Below are 21,420 nucleotides of genomic sequence, written 5' to 3'. Positions count from 1 at the left end.
CTTTCACCTATAGAATGCTCTCTGGGGGAACCTGTGGGCACAATTCTTTAAGCTCCCTAGCATCCACCTTCACCAGCTACAACCATTGAAGATGAGGATGGAGAAATAACAAATACTAAAAAAAAAATACATAACATTCATAAGCATGTTTAAGGTTGCCCCTTAAGGTAAGATATTCCCCTAATATACTAGAAAAACATGAATTGATTTCAAAGGTCTGTTTCAGGATGTGCCGTTTCAGATTGCCTTAACAACCCACATTTCTTAAAGGTCTTTTAAAAAGGTCAGGTTTGGAATTCATGCAAATTTATTCCTTTTAGCTAAAACACAAAGTATTACTTCATTAGTTGTTAGTAGTACTATTCCTGTAGTTAGATTGATCCAAATATTTATTTAGGAACAGTGCCTATGTGGTAGCACATGTAATCACCCCATCAATGCCTTGTTCTCAACTATTAGCTCTTAATTCTGCAAGCTTCTAAATGCCCTTCTCCCTCACTGAGATCCAGAATAAACTCCCTCTTGGGCAGAGAGGAACATAGGCATTTATGCAATTTTCTACCAGTTCTGTGGAGTCTCTCAAAATGTTAAGACTATCAACCCAGATTTTCATGGCAATAAGGATGTAATTTAACTTACATACACAAATGAGACCATATAAATGGAATTTATTTATCTCATACAGTACAAGGAATATTCTGCTTTACATATGTATTTAAAATTCTTTTTAAGTATTTTCATTTTAAAACCTAACATTCAGTAACAAAGTTAGGAAGTATTTTTACTCAGTTTATTCACAGATTGTCACACAGGAATGTTTAAAACCAATTTTTTTCTGCATAAAAGTCACAAAAAATTATTTTCTGTAATCTCTTGTGTACATAGCTGCAAAGTTTTCTAGCTGCATTTGAATAAGTGTTTTCTTTTAACATTGTAAGAAATTGAAACTCAATTTTTGTTGCTACTCAAAGTAACACAAGCTTTGCCACAGGAATGCATAAAGTATAGTTCATCTACTTTGAGCTGGTGTTCTCAACATGTGTATGGGACATTTGCTCAGGCTAGGTTCTTATGTAATAAAAAATTTGCTCATCAGAGCATAGCAAAGTGTTCCTTTAACTGTTTGATGAGCTGCTGTGTATCAACATGGCCTGGAAATGCTTCTTCAGACTTCTGAGCCGCCGTGTAACTTCTCTGAAGATCTCCTACCTGTAAAAAACACACAAACTAATTTTGAAAATCCAAGCACTGCAGTGTTTGCATCATGTATTCTTTATATTCTGTGCAGTACGTTCCTGACGCTCGCAAATTTTAAGCACTGCTGGTCCAGAGAGTGAACAGTCAGTGTAAAGACATTTGGAGGCACGACTATGTCACACATCAAGGGATGAGAAAGACGGAAATGTCATTTTAATGGATGCTTTAAGACATCAACTTAACATACTCCATTTCACCCAACTTCTTGGAGAATGGTCAAGGTACGCACCATGCCCAGTGCTTGAAGTATGAAGGAATAAAAAAAAAGAAGTTTTGCTTTTAAACTCCAAAGAAGTGCTATTGTATAAACAAGCAAAACACAACTCATCAGGACTGTGCAAAAAAAACTAGCTGTGACTTCCTGCTTCCTCACAGAGATGCACAACAGTGTTGGAGAACTAATGGTGCTCCTCTGTTGCTTTTAGAAGAAACTGTTCCCTAATTAAAGAACTTCAATTTCTTTCCTAAATAGCCATCATTTTTTGGAAGGATTAAAAGGAAAGCATCTCAGAAAGTTGGTTCAGCAAAAAAGAACTCAAATATTTGGGAGCACATCTAGTAAAAGTGATTACTCCTGAATGGAAAAGCAGGAGCTATGGACAGTCAGGAGGCCTTTTTTGCCTGTGCATCACAACACAGAGCTTCAGTGTGCCAAGAATTCTCTGAAGGAGAAAAAGCCAAGGTCCCAACCAGAAAAGTCATGTTTTGCAAACCATGGCCTTACACTGAATTTAAGGACTGCATTACCCCACTGCACCAATACCTGGCTGATGTAGCTGGCTGTCTGCTCCCATAAGACAGCCCTGTGCAAAATCTACGTAACAAGACATTTGCACACCAGGATTTACTCCCCAGAGAGTAAGTAACAAAAGCAATTATTCAACACCCTCTTGTGTTTCACAATGGAGAGGATACACTTACAAATTAATGGTTTATTCTCTTCTTAATATGTGTACTTCAGCATCTGTAGGAGTGGAGCTGCCCACACAACACAGAATCATAACAGAATCATGAAGGTGTAGGCACAAGCAAAGGAGCAGTTTTTTTCTTGTGAAGAAACAAGAAAAAATTTGTACAAGTTTCTCTTATTAACAGGAATGCTGGACACTGTTAATACAGTGTCTTAGGCACTCTGGATAAAATAGATTAACACAAAAAAATCAGAGGCTGTAAAGCTGAGTAACAGATTTTCCTTTTGAGATCAGCAAGATACTATCAGTAAAGGGTATTCTTTCTATTATTACTAGTAAATCATATTATATTATTACATTTCACATTCTGAAAAAGCTTATGACTGTAAAGACTGTAGATGGAATTGTTCATCTTCCAGGCATTTGGACAATTATAAAGTTACTTCATAGCCAGTTGGCCTCATTTTTTTCTCAAAAGTGAACACTGGAGCGGCTACTTTGACACACTTCTAGGTATTAAAATGAAAACGTAATTTAGCATTTTCCTTGAGTTTAATGCACTCCATATTCTTTTGACTTATCTATCTCAAATTCTTAGTAATAACAATAAAAACCCACCTGGATCACAAAGGCTCAAATTTTAGACTACAAGAACAAAATAATGCATTACCTTCTCTGAGAGTATGGCAACATTGAAATGGGGCTCATACATGTGAGGTGCTAAAGATGCAGCAGTCTGCAGCAAAGCTCTTGCCTATACAGAGAGATGAAAAAATAATATAGTGACATCTGGGAGGGAGAGTAACAAGAATCTAGTGCAATATTCATAATCCTTAAAAGAAATCATCCTATGTTTACTAAGACGTTACTAAGAAAGCCATTTTCAAAAAGGTTAAATCAATAGTGTAGGCATAAGAGAGTCAAATAACATTGAAATGAATAAAGATTTTGGTTGAGTCAGGAATAAAATTATTGGGACATACTAAATTAAGCAATTCAATTTTAAACCCTGAGGACAATCAAGTAAATTAAATAAAACCCAAAGTATCTAAAAAACACCCCACTGTATTTATCTGTTGTTTCTGACAGCTCTGTCTTAGGCATTCCTGAAACCACAAATTTTACCTGTAAATTATAGCTTTCACATTCAGACATTTAAATAAAATTAGGGGTGTTTTTCTCACTAGCAAAATAAAGGCATAAAAAGGTAAAACAAACTAAGTATCAGAGTGTATAGCTTCATGCTGTAAATCCAATGCAGAATTAAGGTCTACTTGTGAAAGATTTTACTAAAAACAATGCAGAACTTAATGGGGAAAATTCCAAAACGTTTAAAAACAAAAGTAACTATAAACTGTGGCTAGACTGAGCTAGGAACTTACTAATACTTCCTACATTTGAAAAATCTGAGTACATGCAACAGTACTTATGAAAGAACATTGTGAAATAAAATCCAAGATAAGTAAAATATCATCCCTGTTTTTATTCTTCTGTGCATATTTTTATTGCCAAAATTATCCCAATTTTTAATTATACATGTGATACAAGAAGAAAACTGAAAATTTTAAGCTAAAAACTAAAGTAGACAGGAAGCTAGTCTAAGGGAAAGGCTCTGCAGTGCTAGTTATGAGCAATCACAACTTCCACAATTGAGGGTATGCTCCGCTAGGGAAATGCTTAAAAATTTACTGATTATGAAACTGAAACTAAACTCAAAGTTTATCTGTCACTGGAAACATCCAGTCCTAGGTTCATTTCAGTGTTTCCATGGTAATTGCTAGGTTATCTGAATAAAGTTACCTTCTGTCTAAGAGAATCTGCTCTTAAAAAAAAGTATTTATAATTTGTTTTATCTCTATGATGTATATATGAATCCATCAAATTAGCTCACTCTCATGAGGTTTACAACAAGCCCACAGTAGTTCTGTCCAAAACTGCTCAAAAAACAAATATTCATTTTCCCTGCATGTGTATAAAAATGGCTACATTTATTCCACCATGCATGTCAGTTATACATCCAGGCACAATACACTTAGTATACTCACATTAGGTAAGACAAAGCACCAAGCTTATTGATGCAAAATTTATCAAGACCCTGTTGCTTTCTGAGAAAATTCTAATGCAATTGGCTTGCTAAAAAAGCCCCAGTTTTCAAGAGATAATCTGATTGCTCTTTTCTGCCACCCAAAAAAAGTATGTTATCTACATTTATAAACTGAATATACAGTCAAAGTTGTCTTTTAAGCGGATTTCAAAGTCATGGGGTTTGCGTTGGTTATCAACTAAAAAAAAAATCTCAACAACTGAAGTTATTGGAAACCTTGCTTGTCTTTGATGACTCATTTGGATATGCCAAAGACTAAGCAGTTTATTGGGAGATGGCATGACAATACAAAGCTTACACTGAAACATGTATAATAGTCATCCATATTTTCTGCCTGTAACAGTAAGTTAGACATTCATATGATGCCTCCACCTCAGAGAGATGACATGCTTGTTAAATACAAAATGCCTAAATGAAGGATTCCCCTTAGGCTGAGATTCAGCACTGACCTGTTCAATGTGACCTTTTTGCATTTCCAGCACAGCCAAGTTGTTGTAAGCTTCTGCATAGTCATTATTGTTGACTAATGTCAGCTTGAAACACTGGTAAGCCAGATTCAGGTCTCCTATGCCCTAAAAGAAACACTGTGTTTTCATTTGTGAAAAGACTGGAAACAACATGCATCTGTTCTGGTTTTTGGAGTATCTTTTCACCCATAAGTACTACAATGGAATGCAAATTACAATAAAAACATGCTGATCAGAAACATATGTGCTTCCCAGATCCTCTCATTTTTTCCTTATTCTTTCTATAGATAGAATAGTTTCTCTCCAGCACAAACTTCCATGCTTCAAGTGATATTCACTTCATCTAATTTAACTTTTGGATGATTAAAGTGATATCTAAAGATTATGCTATTTGCTACTGTCTGAGCAGGGTAAGGAAAACTGAGATGTCTCCAGAGAGGAAGTCATCTTGCTTCTCTGTCTCTACACATATTTAAATTAAGGAGGATTCACTTCTCATATGGAGCAGCTGACTACTACTACTGTAGTGTTAAGACTGACACTGACACAGCATCAGGTTAAAAGTGACATCAAAACATCAAACATCAAAAGTGACAAATACTGAAAAGTACAAGCACCTCAGTTCAAATTTCAATCTTTAAGGCAGTATAAATTACTGTGTTTATCCTAGCTGCAGTACAAGACAAACAGTTGTGGTCTTAAATCATTATCAGCAATTGAAGACAACTCATGTTAGAAAACTCATGTCAAAAACTTTATTCAGCAAACTTATTCTGGGCATGTAGCTAAAGAGAAATCCAACACAACTTCTTGAAGAGCATCTGAAAAAATGGGCAAAACTGTAAGACTTCAAGGGCTGGTATATGTCGCAATTTTTTTAGAAAGATGGGAAGGTTAAAGACAGTGGGGAGTGAGCATCTTTTAGCAGGAGAAAGCCACATTCTGTAAAGAGTTTTTTCTCTTGCTGCTTCTTCCACACTGAAGTGCAAATAGACATTCCATCTGTACTGGACTTTATCCTGTACGCTATCAGGGTTCGTATTTTTAAGAAGGGAAATTACACCTTCCTAGTTATTTTTTTACATTTTTTATAAATTTGACTTATTCAAAAAGATGGTTAATATTTTTCATACCACAGCCACGTGTCCCAAGTTGTACCACACATCTGCTGTCTCCTCCTCATTTTCAGCCAAAAACAGTGCCCGTTCAAACGAAGATAGGGTCATATCATATTGCTGGGCATAGAAGCAACAGAGGCCCAGATTGTTAAAGAGCTGGCAGTTATAAACACCCATCTGCAGGAGCCGTCTAGGTTGAAAGAAAACATTTGTTTTATTTATTTTTAAAAATTTATTTCAAGTAGGAGTTCTACTGTAAAAGAAAAAGTTCTCTTCTTCTTTCTCCCTATTCTGAGAGAGTATAAAAATCAAGTGTTTTGGTTCTAACAGTATTTCACTTGTTAGTTTAATGAAGAACAGTGCAAGGTATTTTTTTTTAGAATCACAGCTGTGCAAAAGTCTGTGTAAATTAGTAACTTCTGTCTTCTTGACTGAGTCACATGATCTGACTTTACTGTAAGACAGAGATGTAGCAGACTTTCTCTGTTTCCAATCCCTTGACATAATCAAGCTGTAGTTTGCTGCAGTTACTTTATATAACTCTTAAGACTTCAATTTTTTGCCTGATTCCCATACTCTAGTACTGCTCAGTAATAGTACTGCAGTAACAGTATATTTAGATATGAATCCATATTAATCTTACACATCAAACATAACTCAGATTTTGATTCATATTGATATTGTTCAATGTGCCTTTTAAAATGGAGATGTATTATAAAAATTCAGTTTATTCATATTTATAGGAATAAACAAAAATGCTATCAGGGCTAGGGAAAAAGAGGGCTGCTGTCTGCAGCATGAATGTGAGTTTCTGAACCTAAAGCATAAAAGAGCTCAAGTTCAACAGAAATGTGATGATAGTTCTCTTGTTGACTTAATCTGCTCTTAGCGAGGGAATGTCAGGCTCCTTTGCACTCTGACTGTATTGAAATAAAAATCAAGCAGCGGTGTTTAACACTATCTTCTCACTGCTTTCAGTAAAACACACAGGAAGCCCAGCCCACATTCCAAGTCAGGGACTTTGTGGTCACAACACCTGGTCCCTGGTGGAGTAAGGGCTAGAGAGGAAGTCCTCGTGCCTTCTGTATGCAATCGAAGTTGAGGGTAAGATCCACTGTTTGCAAACTGCCTCATTCTGTGAAAGAACTTTCCTTGTGTATTGGTTGAATGACAATCTGTGTTGATACTTCTATATACTCCTCATCTAATGATTACAAGTTTGTAGTGATGTACTTATCACTGTATAAAAAGATACAGAAGTTGTTACACTGATTTTATGGCAATATTTATCCAAATGCTCATTCATATTCCTATGCCAATCTCCTAATTCATTTTTTTCCTGCATTACAAAGATCAATTCTTTATATTATCTTCTCACATATTCTGTTCCCCCTCCCTCCCTCTCCATAAGCACAGATACCTGTAAAACCGCAGAGCTATCTCAGGTTGGTCTGAATAGAAATGGTTACTGCCAATGCATGCAATGGCTTCCACATGAGTATTGTCTTGTTTCAAGACATCTTTATAGTACTCTGCAGCCGAGGAGATATTGTTCATTTCCTATACAATTGGACAAAAAAATCCAATTACTTCTACTGTTTATCACCTATTTTTAATGTGGAACTCATTAAAATGTTAATCTACTGAGTGCTTTATCTATGCCCTGTAGAGTACCTAACTGAGATTAATTTTACATGCTCTTAAAGTACTCTGATTGTACCATTCAACACCACTGTATAGCATCTTCACAAGAAACACACATATCCATGAGTTATATCTTTACCTGAAATTAACTCTATGCCACAGCTACAAAAAGAAATATATTTGGTTTTTATTTTTCAGAAAAAGAGAGCCTGTTGTATTGAGTTTGGAAGTTGAAGGGGGACTACAGAGGTGGTTTCTGTGAGAAACTTCTAGAGCTTACTCCACATCCACCAAAGCCAATGCCAGCCAGCTCTATAATGGACCCACCACTGGCCTCAAGGCTGAGCTCATCAGAGAATGTAGTTAAATCTCTGTGGTAACATATAATATGTTTAAAAGGTTAAAAGAAGTTATTGCACAGATGTAATTGTGACCAGGAAGAGAGGAGTGAGAATATGTGAAAGGAACAACTCTGCAGACACCAAGGTCAGTGCAGAAGGAGGGGCAGGAGGTGCTCCAGGCACTGGAGCCAAGATTCCCCTGCAGCCCGTGGTGAAGACCATGGTGAGGCAGCTGTGCCCCTGAATCCTATGGAGGTCAGCAGGGGAGCAGAGATCCACCTGGAGCCTGTGGAGAAGCTCCATGCCGGAGCAGGTGACCCTGCTCTGGGCTGTGACCCTGTGGCAAACCCATGCTGGAGCAGACTCCTGGCAGGAGCTGTGGCCCCATGAGGACAAGAGCCCACACTGGATGAGGTTCACTGACAGGACCTGTGACCCTTGTGACCTGGGGGACCCATGCTGGAGCAGCATCACATGCAAGAGACATCTGCTGCTTCCTGCACAAAGTCTTGTGATACCCAGAACTGTGCAGTCTCTAGCACAGTAACACAGAACAGACTGACTTCTCCAGACAATGGCTCAACTATTTTCAGTGTTTTTAAAATCAAGTCATTAATCGCTCTGGACGCAAATGAGACTATAATTGCATATGAAAATCTATTATGTGCCTTTAAAAACAGGAATCGTGAATTTATAGAAACTTGTACTACCTAGGATATGACAGTTAAGGCTACTGAATTGTATATAAATACATGCTTCGAAGTGTGCTGCATGGAAGATGAATTAGGGTAAACTCACTGCTATAAATGCTAGTGCACTGTTTCTGAGGGGTGCAAGGCCCTGAGAATCTTACCCTATACAAGAAAAAAAAAAATCAAAAGTTCAAACTTGCTTCTATGTTTATACAGGAATAATTTCTACCTGTGTGCTGTAGATACAATGTGCTCCCAATGTAACTGAAGAATAAGCCTTTATATAACCTCAGTAGTGTATTTAGCTACAAAAAAAAAGGATTTATTGTGATTCAAGGAAATAGTAATAAAGCAGTCTCTTTAAAAATTATGCATTGTTTTTTAAACCAAAAATGCTCTACAACTCTTCGTACTGTCAAAAGTCAGTGACTGAGAAGAAAAGCTCTGATTAAGATGTCTGATACATATATTCCACTTCTGAGTCTATATAATGAGAGCAGCCCTATGCTGCAGTGCAAATCTTTGCTAATGAACCTATAATCCTTCACTCAAGTGTCAGTGCAAAACTAGATCCTATCAAATATATGCTGCTCTTTAATAATTTCTTAAAGGGTTATGCAATGTTATGTATGGTTCTGTAAAATAACATCTATATTAAAAACTACTCAACAATTCAGAAAGAAAAGCCTCCAGAAATTATGCAGCTGGTTTTTTCTTGCTGAAGGACAAAAAGGATTTAATATGAAAATGGATTAAGGCTCAGGGGTTAGATGAGAATGATGAGAACAGGATAGAATGCCAAGCATGAATATAGATACACACACACAAAAAAAAAAGAATTACTTTGTTTTTAACATTTGATCTGGAATAGCACTTTACCACCTTTCAGTGCAAAAACAATTTGAAATCCACTGTTTGACATGAAAATACACAATTTTAAAATATAAAATACATGATTACCATGCTAAAGTGAAACTACTTTATAACTAATCCTACTTAATACAACATTTACTTCCTAACTAAGAAACATTCACATTCTAACTGTTCCCAGAGCGTTAAAGAGACTAATGGCAACACATAGTGCTAATAAAAACAACACAGACAAACTATGTTGCTGTTTAATTTTGCTGGTTGGTGACTAGAGCAGTTTTAATATGATGAAATACATATAAACTAGCAAGGAGAACATCTGGGCAACTTGACTTAACATGGACTTGCTTCTGCATGCCAAGGGCAAATGGGATCTCAGTAGTGTGATTAATCATTGAAACAAATAAGCCTGCAGGGCTCCCCTGACATTACCTTGTTACCTGTGTGGAAAGTTACCTGTTTTGCAGTAGTGACACTGAAAATCAGCACAGTTGGTTTTTGATGACCTTACAGTTATATTCAACTATTGACTCCTTTTTCTTGCTCAAGCAGCTACATTTGGCCCCTATAAGGATTGCATAGTGGGTGCATACCTCGTAGATTCTGGCAATTCCACAAAGAAGAGTCACTTCTCCAGGAAATCGCTCTAACCCTTGCTTGAAAAGGTTCAAAGCTGTTACAGGCTGATCCAAGCGCAAATACACCTAAGCAAATAAAAAGTGTATATAGATGTCGAATGTCTGACTTTTATACGTGTTCTGCTGTTTAACAAGGGACATAAATAAAAGGGATGACAACTCAATTTGTTCAGGAAACCATTAGCTGAGATGATGAATAATACTGGGAAAATAATGGAGTGAAGAAATCTGTGTAATGAAGATAAAATAGGCTATTTAAGATAATTAAATTTACCTCATACCACCTATACATTATTAATTTGAATATTACTAGCTTCATGTTAGTTACTATCATATATAATATAGTTTGACACTGAGGTGAAGGTATCACCTTGAATATTTCCCTGTTCAATGTATTTTCAAAAACTTGTGTTTGGGCTTGAAAGAACTGGATCTTCAGGTTGATAGTGCTGTAATATCAAAAGACTGCACTGCACAGACCAATGACACTTTCAAATTTCCTTACTGCTCAACCAACCTCCCCTGTCACAAACAATAAAATCCTATGGAAAGAGGGCAGTTTTGCCTCCATGAGTTTGGCTTCTGTTTTGATTATGAAAATGTGCAATGTGGTGTCTTCCAAGAAAGGAATTGTCATTCCAAGTTGGTCATTGGCAAAATGTAAAAATACAGACATTTTTTACACTCTTTCTCCCAGTGTCGCTCACATTTTCTGTATTAAACTAAAAGACTAATGTCTTCTTGTGAAAATCTATAAAAGAGTTAGGGTTTTGGAGGGCATGGTACTTAGTAGATTAGAACTGCATTAATTAAATCAGTAACCATGAATGATGCATCCAATTTAAAAAACGGACAGTGTGAAACTCCCCTAGATCTGCCCCCTTTTTATATTTTTATCTTTGTTTATGAAGTATGTTGTCTGAGCATTAATGACTTAAATCTGCTCTATTGCTTTATCTAGAGGCTGACACCCAAGATGCATTCGCTACAGATGCTAAGACCACACAGCCACAGTACTCTATTATGTAATTCCCATATCCAGTGTGATATCACACTATCCAGCATCTCCATAGACAGTAGAGCTGCTCTCTAGATAAGTGGCAAAAGAAATTATTTAAAAAGTGGGGAAAATTCCATCTAATCACAGTTGCTTTGTAAAGACCTGCTCTTTAAAAGTACTACAACTATAGTAATTATGGTTTATACACTAAAAGCAGAAAAGCTCCATTCTCTTTTTGGTCTCTCACTTATCTCTTGTAAAAATACCCCATTTCTAGCTCTTCTAGGTCATGAAATACTTTGTAACTTCACAGCAGTTCCATACTGCTTTAAAGATTCCTACTTTTTCTTTTTTTTTCTTTTGGTCTTTTATATTTTTGTAAACTACATTTCAAGGGAGAGATCACTTCATGAAATTATTATTAAAAACCCAGATAGCTGTTGAAATAATGAATATAAACAAAACTAACTAGTATTGTAGAATCAGTATATTTCCAAAGAACTTTATGCAATCTTATTATTTTTTAATGGCTGCTTAACTCAAGCCTGAATTTTTCAGTTCTGTTAAATAGAGCCATATCTCTGTACCTTATGCTATTGTCTGTCCAGTGACAGTCACTAAATTATGCTGTGCAATGTTTTATACTGGAGTAAGCTGGTCTATAGAGTGGGAGGTGGATGTTCAAATGCAGCTCCTGCCTAGTATTGATGTAGGGGGATGCAAATCTTCTGTAATGAATCACTGTTTGTTAATCCAATTACTCTGCCAATTAAATAATTCTGTGTAGTTCATGGAGTGAGTCCAGAGAAGGGCCAGCAAGATGATTGGAGGGATGAAACACCTCTCCTGGGAGGACAGCTGAGAGAGTTGAGTCAGCCTGGAGAACAGAAGGATGTGGGGTCACCTAATTGCAGCCATCCAGTACTTGACAGGACCCTACAAGAAAGCTGGAGAGGGACTTTTTACAGGGACATGTAGTGACAGGACAAAGGCGAATGGCTTTGACCTGAAAGATGGAATGTTTATATTAGATAGTAAGAAGACATTCTTCACTATGAGGGCAGTGAGGCATTGGAACAGGTTGCCTAAAGAAACTATGGATGCCCCATCCCTGATAGTGTTCAAGGCCAGGCTGGATGGGGCTCTGAGCAACCTGGTCTAGTGGAAGACATCCTCATCCATGGGGGAGGGAGGGGAGGGATTGGAACTGGATGATCTGTGGCATCCCTTCCAACCCAAACTATTTTGTGATCCTATGTATTTTGTAGAACAACTTGTGATAGAGACAGGAAAATTAATAAGCTTCAGTGAATTTCAAACACAGTACTGAAGACATGTCTCTAGACAGCAATGATGATCATTTAAATACAAAACATAAATTGCTCAGGAAATGTAAAACACATATGAATATCTGAGTTATCTACTAGCAATGATGATTCTTGGACAGGCCTGTGACAGCCAGCTTAATGGGAACTGATAAAGAGCAACTGGTTTCATCTCCTAGGACACAATGAAGAAAAATGCAATTTTAGTTTCTCACAGGCCATGTTTTCTTGAATGTCTTAGAAAACGTTTATAATCTAATGTGTATCTTGGTAAACAAGTAGTTCTGAGACTCATCTGTGGCATTTGCTCTTATAAAGCTTTTAATGTCTTTATTTTGACAGAACATTCCCTGTTTCAAGGTCTCCGCTTCCTTTAAGCTCACTTTGTTTTGATTTTGCTTGTGAAACTAGGATTTTTGAGCTTTGCTCTTTGTTTACAGATTTATTGTATTTGTTTCCTAGGAGACCACATTGTTCTTCATACTGGAACTCCAATAATTTTTTAGCTACATAATCCTCATTGGAATTTAGAACAAAGAATCCAGTAACACAGAACATTTTTTTAAATCTTGTTTGTGAAATCTGGGAGCTCTAAAATAATTTTGTAAACTATTGACTTCCATTGCAACTGTTAGCATGTATTGCCTCAGGCATGGAGACCACACACTTCTAAACACAACTATGTATCTGTGACTTACTTTTGCCAAGTACAAGATTGTATCAACCATGTCCTGCTGTTTAAGGGCTGACTTAAATTGTTTTTCGGCTTCACGATATAATCCCAACCTAAAGAGACAACAGATACATATTAAAGGTACTTGTTTACTGGGTTGTTTTTTTTTTTTTCATTTTTTATTTTTTATTTTTTAATAAGCTTATTAAATAAAGAAGCAGTTCAAACTAAACCAAACATAAACTGCCTGAAAGCACATTTTATGACCACATATTTGTGTGTACATTAACAAAAAACATGTTATTATTTAAAGATAATAAAACAATCATTCACAACTATAAAAAAGACAAATCCATAAAATTTGGCCCCCTCTTATACATGCAGCCTTCTGGAACAGCTGAATGGTGAATAATGATGTACTCATATTCATAGGAATTCCTCCTGCTCTCTAAACAGACAGTAGAAAATGAGCAATTAATGTCTCAACTCTACCCAAACTGTTTCAGACCAGAATTTCCTCACCCATGGCAAAAATCACACATGAGCTCCACTGTGAATGAACATCATAGAAGTCTATTTCATCTCAAAGGCATTATTTTGCACAATTACAGTCAAATGTTTTGCACTAATCTATAAAAGCTACCTAATGACAAATTAAGAGGACCGGTGAAATTTTAACAACAGAAAATGGTACACTTTCTCATATGCAAATTGCCTTTTGCTTCCTTCAGCCACAGAGCACATACTTGGTGAAGAAATGCAAAACACAAACAGAACAAGCCAGCTAAAATACAGAAGCACAGCCAATGGGGACATAAGGTATTTTGGGTTCCTGGAAGTCCATGTACCTGCCTGGATGCATTAGTCTTTATAACACTATTAATAAAAATCCTGAAAATAATTAATGACTTCCATAAGAAGCTGACATGTCTCTGATGTGTGACAGAGCCAATGCCAGAGGGCTCCAAGATGGAATCATGGCTGGTCAAGACTGAGCCCACCCATGATAGTGGTACTGCCTCCATAATCAGCATAGGAATAATGTAACATGCAGGGATAATACATTTAAGAAGAAGGAAAAAACAGTATAATAGCAGGCAGAGAGAGGAGTAAGAATTTGTGAGAAGAGCTCTGCAGACACCAAGGTCAGTGCAGAAACAGCAGGAGGAGGTGCTCCAGAAGCTCCTCTGCACCCCTTGGTGAAGACCATGGTGAAGCAGCTGTGTCCCTGCCCTGCAGCCCATGGAGGACTAAGAGGATGCAGAGATCCACCTGCAGCCTGTGAAGGAACCCATGCTGGAGCAGGTGGCTGCCCGAAGGGGGCTGTGACCCTGTGGGATGCCCATGCTGGAACATACTCCTGGCAAGACCTGTGGCCTCCTGGAGAGATGAGCCCACACTGGAGAAGAACAACCAGCAGGACTTGTGACTCTGGGGAGGACTCATGCTGGAGCAAGGGAAGAGTGTGAGGAGTCCTCCCCCTGACAAGGAAGGAGTAGCAGAGACAAACAGACTGCAACCTCCATTCCCTGTCCCCCTGCATTGCTGGGAAGGGAGGAGGCAGAGAAAACAGGGAGTGGAGTTGAGCCAGGAAGAAGGAAAGGGTAGGTAGTTTTTTCAAGAATTGCTAATGTTTCTCATTATCCAACTCTGATTTGATGCTTGTGTATGGGGTGCCAGCCTTAGGTCTCAGCATATTTTTAACTGGTACTTGGACAATGTAATTCTGGCAGAAACTGTCTAACATGAATATTTTATTCTGTATTATTTCACCAATCTGAAGCCCTCACTGACAGATTATTTCTCAAACTAATACTGTAATATTTATTTTATGTGGTCTGTTTTAACAATAGTTCTTTGCATTTATTGACTGACTTTTCAAATAACTACTTTAAAATCCATTAGGCAATCCAAAGGAAAAATTGCAACTAATTCAGCTACTCACTATGGATGCCTTTAGCCTTTATCTCAAGCACTGGTCTCCTTGTACATTTAATTGTAAGCACAGCACTCTCCAGCAAAACACTTTCTGAGCTATTTCTCAGTGTTCTGCATTGCCCAACCCAATCAGCAGGTCCTGCACTCACACTCACCACAGAAGAAATGAACAATGGCTTACCTATAGTAGCATTTTCCAATTTGGACTTTCCACCACCAGTCCTTGAACTGTGCATACTCAGTGGCAAGGGCTGCCAAATCTAGAGCCTTCCAAAATAAACCCATCATCTTAAAATTAATGTTTACACAAAGAAAACACAGTAAAGACTTTCATAAAGAGAAAATGTTGTGTTGTGCAAAAGTCCAGTTAATTTGAGGTGGAGGCACTGCTTTTTGCTTATTAATTTTACATTTCAGTGCATAAAATAGCTGAAAGGATTATTTGTCCCTATGAAAATAATCAATCCAAACAGTTTCTTCTAAAGCAAAGAGAAAATAGAACATTAATTTGATCAGACTCCTGCAGTGCCACCTCAGAATACACTGACTATTTGTTTAAGCACAAACACTTTTTCCAAGCTTCCCATCCTTTTTCGGTAGAAGTTGTTAAAACAAAGTAAAGAAAGTAAAGTAAAGAAATAAAAGAAGAAAATAAAATAAGTTCAGTGAGTTTGAAATACTGTAGAAATTTTAATCTCATTGCTAATATCAGGTTGCCATCACTTCTGGAAACTCTCAAGTGTGTACAATAAGAAATATTTCTTCCTTCAAAAAGCCTACAATGTAAGCAATTATTTTATTACATGAAAAACAGAGAAATAGTCTAAGAAACAGATATCTGTTGAAGATGGTGAAGGTCTAAAATTTCTTTTGTCTGGCATACTGGAAAAGCAGATAAACTAACCAATGTTCTCTGATCAGCCACCACAGCCAGAATCTATGGCCTTTCATGTTTTAGCTATAATTTCAACACCTCTGTTAAAACAAATATATGTCTTTTCTGTACCAGAACCTACCATAGAAACAGTGGTGTTTCTTTTTTTTTTTTTAATTTCATTTTATCTCAGAATATCAAAGCCATGTTATGTTTGTTATATTTTCGGGATATCATCAGAAGTAGGGTAAAAAGCTTTAGCACAGTGTTTTTATAACAAAGAACCAACCTTTCTTGTCCACTTTTTTTTGGTAAACATTTTGCAGACCATAGAAATCAGGAACAAGTTACCTATTAGGAACAATATGTAAAAGTTCTGTGCACCAGTCACTCAGTAGCAGAGAAACTAATAGTTCCAGGAAAAATTAATCTGAATATTGAAATGCTGTAAGAGCCCAATTTAGTGACATCTACACCTACACTGGATTCCTGTTCTTTCTGCTTGCAAAATGAGTCTGCAAGCAGTCAATGGGTTTAGATCTGAAATAATGAAGAAAAGTCAGTGGAGATATGACAATTTGAACAAGTTGCTCTCTTTTGGCTTTGTGAGAATGAAAGAATAATTTGTTTTCTGTAGCAATTAAAGATAAGTAGTTGCATCAGTGCTGTCCCTAAGAGAAAGAGATAGCTGTCATCATCCCAGCCTCTGTGACAGGAGAGAGAAAAATCAGGTAAACCTACAACTCTGAATTCATTGTTTCTTCAAAATAGGTGTAATCCTTGAAGGCCTTCAATGGCATCTCTTATCTTGGTTGCCCTTTGTTTCTTAATGTCCTTGCAAATTACCCAGAAGGGCCTTTGGATGCCATAACTATAATGAGAGTAAGCTTGCTTCAAGACAGAAATGGGCCGATGTCCTTCCAGACAGATTCCTCCTTTCACGTGAAGGTACCTAAGCAATTTTGTCCCAGTACTGGAAAATCTGTGAAAGTAACTGATGTTAAAACGTTGGTTACTTCTGTTGCATTTACAAATGTATAAACAACGTGAGCGACTGTCAAATACCACATCTGCTTCTAATGCAGCAGGAGCAGCCACTTTAGCGGAGCAAGGATCATACTGCAAATACCATGCTCCAAAGAGATTTCCTCAGAGTTCTCTGATGGCAAGGACTTAAGAAGGAGGACTAAGTTTCAGAAAATTATCCCTTCTGTAGCTACACATTCAGGTTTCTTTCTGGTACCCTAATTGCTTCTGATAACTATTTTATGCAAAGCTAACAATTTTGCCTGTGATTGGAAAATGGGAACTAAGACTGCTTCAGGCTTAGTAGACAGTAACATCAGCAGTTTATTTGTTGGTACAGATCCTGAACTGTGTTAATTTAAAATCAATCTGTAAGAGCAGTACTGATATGCCTGTCCTGCACTCCTGTGTATTGCTGGACATTGGTGTACTCATATTAATAACTGAAAGGGAAAAACAGGATGGATTTGGAATTGGCAGGTAATGATATGTCCTTTTAAGGATTTTTGATTGTAATATCTAGATGAGTTCAAAATATACACTGCTTGTCCTGAAAGTTTTAATAAACTTTAGGATATAACTCATCATCTGGACGTACTGATGAGCTGAAGTGATTACTGTCTAGAGCACTCAGCATACTCAAGAATGCAGAGCCCATTTCAACAACAGTCTTAACCCTGAGAAGCTTTTCTGAACAAATTTATTTTACTCTCAGTTCTCATTTTTGTGAAAATAAAAATGTTAAAAAACCCTGATACTTGGTGAATTTTCTGTTTCTTTTTGAATAAAATGTTTTTTAAAGAATGAAAATTAATGTAGATTCTTTAACTGTATTTAGCATGATTCTGAGTTTCTTTTTTTAAGCATTAATTTCCTTAGCTAAACTGTATTATAACTAAGACTTCCAAATTATCTACCAGCTGTAACACAGTTTAAAACAGCCTCTAGGCTTGTGGCAATTAACTATTATATTGCAAAATTAAATTGGTAAATGTACAGTTGTTTGAAACAGTAATTTTGTACAGAGTATTGTATGCACCTAGAAATTAGATAGATGGAAACAATAGAGAGCATCTGCTGCTTCTTTCATGTGCTGTTGAATGGCAGTAATTTTCCCAGCAACAATTATTGACTAAAGTCTTATTTGTAGACAAATCAACACCAGATAGTCTATAAAATAGCTGAGGAAATGACATTAGCCATAGTCAATTTAGACAATTTATTTTGGTGAGTGTAGTCTGGATTTCTATATTTTGGACATCTAATATAATTCCATTTTAAATAGATTTCTATCAGAGAGTATAAACTACAAAGTATTGAGAAGAACTAAGGAAAAATGAGAGTTCGTGACTTCTGGCCACAAGTATATATAGTGCACAACCTTTGTGCTTCCTCAGGACAAAGAGTTTTGTCATCATTACCCACCTGTGAAATATGGCAAAATACAATGTCATGGTCTACCAAAAAAAGTAGTAGCTGAACTATTTCTGGACAAGTCCTTGAAACTGTCCTGCTCCTACAGCATTTAGGCCATAAAATGGCTTTTAGAAATAGCTCAAGGAGTACAGAAAGTCAGTTATTAAGTATATGTGTTCAAAAGGAAACAAGTCAAGAACAATAATGGATACAGAAATAGTATTTTCTTCAGACAAGTGGTTTAATTTTTCATTACGTAAGACAAAAGACTTTTGAATATATTTTCAAAGTGTTGAAAAGCTCACTGCTTCTCTGTTCTTGCAGCCCCACATTTCTGATAATTGATAGATTACAGATATATTTAGTTTTAATTGGAACCAATTTCCTCACACTATTTATCCAGTTGAATGCACACTGATTAATGGCATTTCTCAAATGAAATTGCTGAGTCTTTTTTTTTTTTTTTCTATATACTGGTTGAATATGAAACAGAAGATAAATAATAAAACTGCCTTTGTTTCTCAAATAGTAATGCAAATAAGAACAGTACAGGCTGTTCCAGTTCAGCACAGTGACAAAGGATATTGTCACTACTGCTTTGTGTTTTATTTTCAAACCTGCAGGAAGTAGTATTCTATCCACTTAAGACAATTTCCCAGGCTTTCAAGCCTGTTAAGCTCTTTCATCTCATCTCAGGCAGTGTTGTGTTTTAGGAATGTCCATTATCACACAGGAGCAGGAAATACAAAGATGTGAGAGATGTCAGTGAATGTTCTAAAAAGTGATCAAGCAAGAGCCAGACAAACTTTAAAAAGTTAACATATGTGCTGTTTCTCTGATGAACTCTAAGTGACCAAATTATTTTCAGAGAGATATAAGATATTGAATTTGTGAAATGCCATTGCTAGGAGAGGTGGATAAACAGTGATGCAGCCACATTTTAGCAGACGTTAAAGTGTTTCTTTTTTTAAGAAAAATTAATGCAGATGAGGTTCAAAAGGAAGGGAGAACAGTTTGGAGAATGGAGTTATATTGCAAATGGTGTGGAAAGCACATCAGAAAAGTCAGTGAAAGCAAATGAGAGAAAGCAAACTGAACAGCTAAAAAGTATCTCTTCAGAGATACACATTACATTATAAAGACAGCCCATTCTGTGATGTGTGAATTCAATTCACAACAATAGTTTCTTCCAAAAAGATGCAATCATTAACCAAACACTGATCCCCCTTCTATTACACAGTAATGGTGGTGATTAAGCTGACACCTGTTTGCTTGCAAGTATTTATTCAAAAGGCTCAGGTGGGTAAAAAAATATAGACAGAACTCTTCCTGCAAGACAGTGATTTGGGATTCTCAGCATGGATGTCAAAATACATGCAGTACAGTGCAGAAACATCTTCCAATTTTTTCTGGAGCTCTTGAAAAAATTACTTGCATTATATGAATCTATGTGTAGCCTACAGATCCTGCATGTTGTTAAAGTGCAGGCCCATGTAGCATCATATTGAGTGACCCTTTTCTTAGTGAACTGGATTTTCAGTAACAAACATCAAGTTTTAGTTACTGGTGGGCTATACCCCAGGTACAGCCTTCATATTCAGTACTGGATATGAAATGTTAATTTCTATTTCTGACACTTGCACTTAGTGTTTCAATGATATTTTGGATTAATAGTGCATTACAATTCAATCCTCTTGAAAGAATGCTATGCAAAAAATTGATAGTGTACAACTTTAATCATTTGATGCTAGATTAAAAAGCTTCATATAGCAGTACATTTGGAAATTATTAGGAGCTATGTCAACAACAGCAAAATATTTTTGGTGTGTGTTATTGATTTACTGGAGAGTTTAACTCCAGATCTAATTGCATACCAGCTAGTAGCATTGCAGAAAGTTCAATAACTGTTTAGTCAACTATGCATTAACATAAACTTATTTCAAAAAAACCTTGAACATTTTGATTCCATTTCAACCGGGTGCACATATCTAACACAGCAATGAAATATACTGACACTTAATTAATTCCATAAAATGATCCTCTCCCTGGGTCAACTGACAAAAAACCTCTGCAACATTTATCTCTTTCTGAAAGCTTAAACAATATGTACCCAAACTTGATCTTTCCCATTCAGTGCAGTAACATAAGAAACACAGAAGAAAAATATTGGATAGGTTAAGAAGGACACTATAATTAGGAAAATATTTGAAGACTAAATGTTACAGACAATCATATGGACAATATAATCTTTCTCTTGATATCACAAAACACCTCAGCATTACAGATTTACATTTCTAGAAAAAGTATTCAAAATCCTATTGATATTTTATTTTTATATAGTTTCACCAAATACATTTTCTTTCTATTCACCCAAATGCATAAGCAATCATCTCAGGAGTAAAAAATGTCAAGTGATGTTCAACAATACCTGTTTTGTCAGGTATTTTCACCTTCTTCTCTTAATGGAAAGTCTTTTGTAACTTATACTCAAGCCTCAGGACTCTGAACTTTCAAGGCAGTTCAGCTACCACTTTGCTCCAATAAATTCCATTAAAATGAATTCATTAGATTCAGAGACCTTGTCATATTGATCACTCAGGGACCCAGTTTTAAGGATTAGAATGTTTCACTTCTCAAAAAAGATACCAATCCAATACCAAATATCTTGGTATTTGCCAGTTCTCATTCCTGACTATCACCCCTGTAAGAAAGGATTTCCCCCTCTTAAACAATTAATGCTTCACTTCCATACTTGTGATGTTCTACCTGGATCCTTAGCTTAGCAGAATACTGACAGAAATAACTGAATCATACATAATAAAATCTGAAAAAGGAACATATGAGTTACTTACATTTTTAATGTCATTTTCATGGTGAAAGATATATTCAAACAATGCCTGCCAGAAGAATATTTAAAACACTGTCATGTTTGAAGAGAAAAATTGATAATAGTCCTTCAGAGGAATACAGAATCTTAATTATGCTAAGCAGAAATTAATTATTTGGGAAAACAGCCACATTCACAGATAACAAAGGCTGACATTTACATTTATTTAAGACTCCAATAGACAAAAACTATAGATGTGCTATATTGTCATCACAGGAAAGCATCTTAATTCTTAATTT

General features: G+C 36.3%; 1 protein-coding gene across 3 annotated transcripts in view; it reads right to left on the bottom strand.

The window, feature by feature from the left end:
- Positions 1 to 651: 651 nt before the first annotated feature.
- TTC8 (tetratricopeptide repeat domain 8) overlaps positions 652 to 21,420 on the bottom strand; it is a 37,421-nt gene continuing 16,652 nt past the window's right edge. The window contains exons 7-15 of one of the 3 annotated variants that reach the window (XM_030274828.4): positions 21,147 to 21,191; positions 15,160 to 15,245; positions 13,066 to 13,153; positions 9,998 to 10,108; positions 7,278 to 7,417; positions 5,873 to 6,047; positions 4,722 to 4,844; positions 2,839 to 2,922; positions 652 to 1,209 (exon numbers count right to left, since the gene is read on the bottom strand). In XM_030274828.4, the coding sequence (XP_030130688.4) occupies positions 1,093 to 1,209; positions 2,839 to 2,922; positions 4,722 to 4,844; positions 5,873 to 6,047; positions 7,278 to 7,417; positions 9,998 to 10,108; positions 13,066 to 13,153; positions 15,160 to 15,245; positions 21,147 to 21,191 (969 nt within the window). In that variant the 3' untranslated portion in view covers positions 652 to 1,092. The remainder of the gene's footprint in view (positions 1,210 to 2,838; positions 2,923 to 4,721; positions 4,845 to 5,872; positions 6,048 to 7,277; positions 7,418 to 9,997; positions 10,109 to 13,065; positions 13,154 to 15,159; positions 15,246 to 21,146; positions 21,192 to 21,420) is intronic. The other 2 variants (XM_030274830.4, XM_030274829.4) reach the window with 2 other exon arrangements.

This window comes from Taeniopygia guttata, chromosome 5 (genome assembly GCF_048771995.1).
Source record: "Taeniopygia guttata chromosome 5, bTaeGut7.mat, whole genome shotgun sequence".
Taxonomy (NCBI): domain Eukaryota; kingdom Metazoa; phylum Chordata; class Aves; order Passeriformes; family Estrildidae; genus Taeniopygia; species Taeniopygia guttata.
This window is presented reverse-complemented; position numbering and strand designations above follow the sequence as displayed.